Source organism: Poecilia formosa, unplaced genomic scaffold (genome assembly GCF_000485575.1).
Source record: "Poecilia formosa unplaced genomic scaffold, Poecilia_formosa-5.1.2 Scaffold2323, whole genome shotgun sequence".
In the NCBI taxonomy this organism is placed as follows: Eukaryota; Metazoa; Chordata; class Actinopteri; order Cyprinodontiformes; family Poeciliidae; genus Poecilia; species Poecilia formosa.
Window position 1 is genome coordinate 3,142 of NW_006802262.1, and position 8,948 is coordinate 12,089.

The 8,948-nt window shown below is 37.3% G+C and overlaps 1 protein-coding gene across 1 annotated transcript; it reads right to left on the reverse strand.

Moving 5' to 3' along the window:
* Positions 1–277: 277 nt before the first annotated feature.
* cfap96 (cilia and flagella associated protein 96) lies at positions 278–4,706 on the reverse strand. Its single transcript, XM_016667769.1, is given in 9 exon segments — positions 278–626; positions 726–911; positions 1,989–2,064; positions 2,919–3,023; positions 3,025–3,054; positions 3,210–3,321; positions 3,324–3,461; positions 4,138–4,154; positions 4,505–4,706. Coding segments are annotated over 9 exon segments (969 nt in total). The 5' UTR covers positions 4,633–4,706; the 3' UTR covers positions 278–449.
* Positions 4,707–8,948: the final 4,242 nt, after the last annotated feature.

The window sequence follows — 8,948 nt, forward strand, 5'->3', positions numbered from 1 at the left end:
TGTTGTAATTTATCATTGTTTATTAAACTCTGAAAGCTGTGTGGCTTTGTTTATATTCTGTCCTGGAATGCGGTTAGATGTACCCTTTTTTTTTTTTTTTGAGCACCTGGTCTCTGCACGGCCTTGTAGTTATTATAATGAATAGGATCACTTCTCCCAGGATTTAAAAAAAACTTGGTCTTGTGGAATATTGAATATTGTTCTTCCAATTTAGTCCAAATGTTAGAAACAAGCTATTATTATGAACTGATTAATTTATTCCTGACGTTTCAGTTTCTTTTGTTTGTACGACATTGTCCGATGACATGAAAGCACTGTTAAAATGATTCTCTCAATAACTGAACATTTAATGCAGAAGTCCTCCAGGAGGCAGTCTAAATGTTGTAATCTTTCCAGTAGACGTACACTAAGGTGTCAGCTAAATGCCCTCCATGTAAACTGAAGCAGATTTATGGAGCTAACCTGTCAACATTAACAGAGATGATGTTTTTGACTGGCGTGCTCTTGGGACCAGGAGCAGGACGAAACACTGGCTGTTGATTGACTGGTTTGGAGCGGTGGATGACGTATGGATCAGCAGAATGTGACAGATATACATCAAATGTTCCAGCTTTCATTCCTCCAATCTAAGACATATGAACACACATACTAATAAATGTATAATGCCCACAAACATCATATCTGATATCCACAGTTTCTCTTCATTGATTCAAGCAATGATTCACCCGTTTGCTGGGGGTGAGGGGTATGAAGGGAACTGTGGAGACGTTCTTTTGGGGCTGGGGAGGCTTTTGAGCAGGTGGGAGAGCCTTGTGGTTGCGATATGGATTGACTTGGAAATAATCCTGTGGGTGAAGATTTATTCTGAAGGGCCCATCTCTTAGTTTGGAATGATGGATTGCTCCCTCTCTCTGTATACACACAGATTTGAACATATGTAAAATTAAAAGAAAAATGAGAACCAGCTGGAAACTGTATTAACTCCTTGCATATTAATTCATGTCCTAATGACAAACTTTAATGCATTTCTTTTGGATTTACACAGCTGCTGTCACATCCCACCATCAGCATGCTGTTCCAATCAAAATTACAACAGATATTTCCTGCTGGTCACATAATAGTAAAATGAATGTCTTCATTTGGCTTTTGGACTTAAAGCAAGAAATGCTTTCTGCCATCAAGGTCATGCGTTCTGGATGAGGAAAGACAGAAGGTTGGATGTGGTGAAGGCTCTGCTCAGAAAACAGCTTCACCTCACAAGGTTCTGTCAACACATACAGTGGTGACATGATGCTAGTATACAATCCCATCAGGCTCCATCATGATTTGGACCGACAGCAGGGTTCTTGTGAGTTCTCTTATGAGTGCCATAAATGTTCATATGGCCCAGTTTTCTTTATCTGACTGATACCAATATGTAAAAAAATAACTAACATTAGCCAATACCTAACATTAGTGCCAATATATTATTTAATATATATTACATTACAGTATATATTATTGTTTTTTTTTTTTTTTCCGTGGCCTCTCCCACCCTCCCTTGGGGGCGCCACTGTCTCACCACCTCAGTGTTCTTAAGTTTAGGCTTTCCCTCTACATTTCTTAACCACAAACATAATGATCATCTGATTAGTTTTCTAAGTTGAATCTGGGCAGCTGTTCTTTGTGGCTCAACCACATCAGTGACTAAAGGAGCAAATAGGCTGTAGTTTAACTACAGGGACCATAGCTGGGGCAGGAACTCTGACTCCTGGTTCATAGCTGCATTCATGCACATAGTTATAGAAAATTCTCATGCAACAAACCTCTAATACTGGATATATTCTAAATGGCTACTAATATTTCTATTACTGTATTTAACTTGTGCTTCTTTATTATGATTGTGCCTTTGTATCAGAAGAATATATGTTTCACATGTTAATTCGCATAATGTAAACTGAAAGTGTTAATATCAAGAAAACACAAAAATAATCAGCTATGTTTGTTACCTTATGGGCTTCTTTGGCTCTGTCGTATGGGTCAGAAACGTACAGGTCCATTTTGGACAGAGTGACATTAGGATAACTGGGGAAAAGGAAGAATACAGGCAAACTTTGAAAATCCTTCAGATAACCACTGATCAAAAGCACAGTTTATCAGGAGTTATTTTATTTCTTATTTTGTGCTTCTTACTAGAAACCTCCTTAAATCAGGTCATTTATTTCATGACTGAGTCACAGTTTACTTATATTACCAACAAGCCCTGCATGGACTGTGCTTTGTTCAAATTCAATTATAAATGTGAACAAAAATTTGTTCATATTCTGCTCATGTCGAAAATGCACAATTTTGTAATTGTAGTGTTTGCATTAAATGAGAAACACAATTAAAATCACACATCAATAAGTTTGTCATTAAAAACATGCAGCACCATATATGTAAATGTTTTTATAAGTATGTATTAGGCATCAATCATTTATGTTTAAATTTGTATTATTGTATGTTTGTAAAATATATATATAGAGATTACAAAATAATTTTTATGCTATTCTTTATTATGTCTACGGGATCATCCTCCTGCCACTTCCTGTCGTCTTCTGCATCTTTTCAGCCAGTAGTAACATCTGGTCATTGATCACATGTTGTGTGGCATCAAAAAAGTGTTTCCACTGAAGTTTTGCAAAATTCACTAATTTCGATAAAGCCGAAAATCCACCTCATCCTAGTGCATTAATTGTTTTCATAAAACCTGTTTTTTAGAAATTGCTGTGTTTTCATAAGATGAATTTATTTTCATAATTCCAGTTTGCAGCTGTTTGGTGATTTGCTGCAAATTGTCAATGGCAACACCGCTAGAAATGCTGCTTCTGTGTCATTGACCCTCGGGGGAAGAAGGAAGCTGTCTCAGAGCTTAGGAACTACTTTTGCTTGCCATAAACCTGTAACCACTGCCTTTCTTGGGCGGTGAGATGAGAATGCTGCGGCCAGGTGAGCGCTGAGCTTTCTTGGGAACTGTCAGAGGACTTGTGGCTTCTATTGGTCCAGACGGTGCCATAGGAACTCCGAGAATCAGAGCTGAAGGCACAAACAAATTATGTAACAAACATCAGTTAAAATTTCATCTGAGATCACTTGGATACATTATTGTAATAGTAAATCATGAATATTTTTCAACTAAGCAGACATATTTAAAGATCTTAGTAAATATATCTTTGTGTGTGCTGCCTCACAGCTTCTTGGTCCCGCTGCAGGGCAGGAAGGCTTTGCCTAGGTTCTTCGTCGCCTGCTGCATCCGGTTCCTCTGAGCCAGTCTCAGAGGTTCACTCAGCGCTTCTTTCTCAAGATCCTTTTAAAGGACTTGTTGAAAAAGCCACTTTGCAGAGCACACGGCTGTTTAGTGACACCCGTCTGCATCTGGCGGCTTCGATATGCTGACTCATTGAATGGACTTGGATTAAAAATGGAAGCATCACGTACATGCACTTTAAATCACATTTTTCATTTCAGTTGAAAGTGCTGCTGGCCCATAAGGGCCATCAGAATCTCACATTTCCTCTTAGTTCAATGACCTTCACTATGTAGCTTGGGTTGTGTTGAATTCCTCCTGGATTCAACACAACTGTTCAGGCAGAGGCAACTTCAAACTTACTTCCCAAAACCTTAACCTGAACTGTTAGCAGATAATTGAAATTTATATTTTCTCCTACTTAAATCCTTGAGTTTATTATTTTAGGTGATGATCTTTGGTTTCTGGTAACCACTTCTTTAAGAAAATGAAGATTGCATTGTTCAGTGACACATGCAGACATATTCTGTCTTCCAGTCTGGGCTTTCTCCCATTGACTTAGATTATTGTTTTTTCTAAATGGGCCAATTAGCAAACACAAGGAGAAGTTGTGAATGATGACAATGATTCTTAAGAACTGTAGGCTGCTTGTAGTTTTAGTAGTGGCAGCGGAGGAAGTAAACTAAGCCGTTCAGTCTGAGTTGGTCACACTTCCAAATATTGAATTCAGATCAGCACTTGTCTCTTCACAGTCGAAGACTTCATAGTGTCAAACTAGTGCATTACACACATCATGGGCAAGGTTAGCAAGTGGGTACAAATTAAAGCCTCATCACAGTCCACACCTCCAGGAAGCAAACATTTGTCAGCACCTGAGAAACCAGACCATCTGGATGAAGCAAATAGTGTAGAATAAGGGTCTGATTTTTACCTGGCTAGTTAAATTGTGACCTTGAGTGAATGATGTCTAAGCATGACTTTGCAGTCAATCCAACACTAAGAAAAGAACACTATTTGTTTGTTGGATTCAGTAGTTTTGGAATTGCCAGATATTTGACTATAACTAAATGTATTTTAGCAATTTTCTTCATCCAGTTTTATGTTCCTGTAAAAAGTCAGTCTAATGTTATTATGAAGTGATTCTCATTGACCTCCTTTTTCCAGCAGGTTCCTGTAGTTGTCTGTTACCTCCATGCTGTCAGCTGTGGGATCATTTAAAGGAGCTGTCTACATTTTTACAGGTTAGTAAAGTTTATGTCATGCTCATGGCTGTTTGCTGAAGTGTACTTGTCTCCTGCAGAGATGTAGCTCATCTCCATAAACACACCCAAACGCTCCATATCACTCTTTCTGTGAGCCAGCTTCATCCTTACTCACTGCAAACACCAAAAAAACACCTCACTTACACAGAGTGTAAAACATAGATTACAAATAAGCAGAGTGTAGATGTAATTGTATACCTGTGGATGTGGAGAATCAGTCCATTTTCTTGGGTACTAAACCAGCCTCTACACAGAGTATCTGTGTCTCAAACTGGTTGTCATGGAGAGCAAACTAGGTGACAGTAAGGATTGGTTCCTTTCAAAATAAAAGCATCAACTCTGATTGAAAAATGACAAAATAAATAAATTGTCTTAAATAATATAGATATATACTTTGGTGAAGAACTCAAACTTTAAATTATGTTTATCCATTCATGTGAAAAATACTACAATTCAACCTAATGTTGCAGAAATGTTTGAAACTTTATTTTGTAGAAATAGAGAAAAAAGAAATTTGACACACCTCTGTAAAATATTCCATCATTAAGTCTTTCTTTCTATGAAGATGCCAAAAGAACTTTCTCCTTCTGCAGACTAACACAGCACTGCCACCTGTCCACCTGCAGCTGCACAATACAGGTCAGCTGGCTGAAAGAGGGGGATTGTGGTGTCTTAGAAATATTTCTGTTCACAAAAGACAGAAAGTCAAGTTTATTAAGGTGTCAATGTTTTAAAACAATAGTTGGTAAGTTATGAAATGGTGGACAAGGTGTTGTAAATAAAAACAATTAGACAGTGCTACACATTTTTGCTTTAAATGTTTCTTTATTTGAAACACCAAACCCATAGTAATTACTAAATGCTAACCCTGAGAGGCCACTCCTAAAAGTACATTCTATTGTTGCGCATATAAAAGTAAGTGGTGCTGCCATAATAGACAGTAGATGACCATATGTGTCACTTTTAATTTAAAAGAGAATCATTTTGGAGAGCAGTTTCTGGTGGCCTTTAGTGTCACTAAAAGAACTTTCAGCTCAGGAGGTGATGCATTGCTGCAGAGCTGACTGCTAAATGAGCTAAATGAGAACACAAGCATCAGGTTTCAGCTTTAGTGGTGATCTGCTCTGGAATTCAGTTCCAACCAGCACAACCAAAAGGTCTGTGTAGAGGATCCAAACATTTTCCCTGAAAATAAATCACTGACATGTTTTTAATGCTGGAAAACGTTTGCATAAATATCCCAGCCAGAGGCTTTTTTACACCTTCCATAGTTGGTAAGTTACATAGTAAACGTTGATCTTGACATGTTCCCGTGGCGACAGCTTTGGGAGAGCTGTGGTTCAGGAGGAAGAGCAGATATGAAGTTAGGTTACCTACACTCGCACTACTAACTAAAAAGTTATGCTACACCTACAGCTCTAACATTGGTTCCTCTAATTCCAAAGTGCGATACCAACATGATAATTACCAGAAGCTAATTGTTGCGGTCCGACCAGTAAGGCACAAGAACAAAGGCGTATATAAAAAAATATCGGTAACACTTTATTTGAAGGGGGGTGAATAAGACTGACATGACACTGTCATAAACATGACATAACACCTGTCATAAACATCAATAAGTCTTCATGAATATTTATGACTGTTGTCATAAAGTGTCATTCAGTAAATTATAACACTTTTAATACAAAGTTGACATTATTCAAAATGTCTTTGTTATGACAACTTGACATTAACCAAGAAATCATTACTGATATAAATTTGTTATAAAAGTATTACTGATTGCACTTTAAACTTTACCTTTAATAACATAAAGTTACCTAATTTTTAAACAGTAATGATTTATTGGTTAATGTCAAGTTGTCATAACAAAGACATTTTGAATAATGTCAACTTTGTATTAAAAGTGTCAAAATTTACCGAATGACGCTTTTATGACAACAGTCATAAATATTCATGAAGGCTTATTAATGTTCATGACAGGTGCTATGTCATGTTTATGACAGTGTCATGACAGTCTTATTCAACCCCCTTCAAATAAAGTGTTACCAAAATATCTTCTATTTATTTTTCAAAGAAAAAATCTTAACAAAAAGCTTTCAACAACAAATCTCAAAAATATAGCAAAATGAGCCCAGAAGAAATCAACTAAGGTAAACATAACTCAGGATAACAAACCATAAACTGACCTCACACAATGAACACACAAGGGAATTTATACACAAAGGCTAGCCTACACACACAAGGAGGGGTGGGAGAAGAGACAAAGACAAACAGTGCATAAACATAAATGACAAATTTAAACAAAAACATTTTGACTTTAACACAACTATAAAAACAAAATAACCTAACATCAAAAATGTTTTAGCAGTTATGCTATTAGTAGAGAGAGGCAGATTCTTTATCAAGTCCCCTGCTTCCAGCAGCCTGATGGATTGTTCCACTTCCTGGTGTGCCTTTCAACCAAACATCTTTCACCAGCCAGTCCTTCAAACTCAGCAAAACAAAATAGTTAATGATCTTAAATAAACATAAGGTGTTTACTAAATGTATGCACCCAAATTAGTAAACAATCTAATGCAATAACCACCACCAAACAAGTGAAATTCTAAATATATTATATGAAAACATTTAAATAAATACTAACACTGGGGAAAAGATGGAGAAACCTCCACACTAATGCTAAAACCTCTAACTTTAATTCAAATTCAGGTTTTTATTCTTATTCCAAGGGGAAATTTGTTTGCAGCAAGCATCAGGAATACAAAAAAAACAGAAAACATTGAAAAAAGACATCACCTTCATTCTGTCAGTACCACACAACTACATATACTAGAAGAAATAACTCATGCCTCAGTGCATTAAGTGCATTGAACTCTCAAGATAATAAGAATATAAACTATGTATTTCAGAAACCTAAAAAGTGGTCTGGGTATTGCAGTATAAGCCAAGGAGATTAAGCTCAATGGCAGCAGGAATGAAAGACCCCTGACCATGCTGGGTTCTGATCTTAGGCATCCTGAAGCGGCCGCCAGTTGGAAGATCAAACTCACTGTAGAGTGAATGTTCAGGAGAATTGAGAATCAGTTTAGTGCTCTCACACACTTTGAATATATATGTTGGAGCTGGACTTTCTTCACTCTAATTACCTTGCCACATTAGCGAGCCTCATCAAAACCAAACCAAGTCACACTAGAATAAGAAAGAACAGATTCAATAAAATATAGTCATTAATAAATTACACACTTTAAAAGAACTCAGTTTCCATTAGAAGAAAAGGCAATGCTGAACCTTTTTACACAAATAAAGAAGGCAATAAGCTGGGGTTAGTCCCAACCAGAAGGAAAACAAGAATGGGTCATCATGGGTCCTGAAGTTAACCATCTCATCAGAGTCCATTGCAAAGATTGTGAAGGAGGTATAACATCATAAATATTGACCCTGCACATAAACCTGATGTATTTGCTGATGAAAGCTCTGAATTGAGTCCTTCAGGAAATCACAGAAGAATCCACCCATCCACTGTTTTTTTCTACACACCTTTTTAGTCTGTGCAGGGTGGTAGGAGTGCTGAGACCTGTCTCCAGCAGCACCTGGGGAAAATAGGGAGAACAGGCAGACTGTACAAAAAGAACCAAGTTCTAACCCAGATCCTTCTTGCTATAAAGAAACAGAGAGAAACTGTTCTCAATGTTTTTCTCTGGTGTAAAAATGGTCAAGAAGAAAAAGACTAACACCCTGACACCTGGGTGCCTCAGTGTGAGGTAGGGCAGCCCAGGGGGGCTCCTGCGCATGAAAAACTCTGTTGCCCTAGACAGAGAATGAAATTTTCTGAATCTCTAACCCTTAAAATAAGTTTCCACCCCAAACAAATTTGCCGGCCTGATCAAATTGCATTTATTGTGTTTTCATAGAATCTGTAGTCAGCAGACAGACTTCAGAGAAGCCACTGAAACGCTGTTTCAGTGGCTTCTGACCAGCAGAGGGTGTTGTTGCTCTGTCTTAAGAAAATGTTTCATCATTCTTTGAAACTAAGTCTATTAACATCTCCCCTCTTCCGATTTGTCACCACATTTTCTCCATCTACAACCAAAATAATCAGTCATCAAAAAAACTTACAGACACTGACTGAAAAACCCAAAATGCTCAGGGATTACATGATTATTAGAGGAACAAAAACCTCAGGGATTACTTGATTCACTCTTGATTCAGCTTAGGGCCAGAAATCATTGGCGTTGTTTTCAGCACTGTAAGAGGTTCCACTGTTTTTTGTTGTTGATTTTTTTTTTTTTTTCAAATCAAAATGTTTTCTTGTTGCAATGTAAGGGCAATCCATGCTCCAACTTGTAAAACATGTGGACTGCAGTATGTGGAGGAGACAGGAAATATTTACTCAACAGAGACATAACATCCTAAAGAAAAGA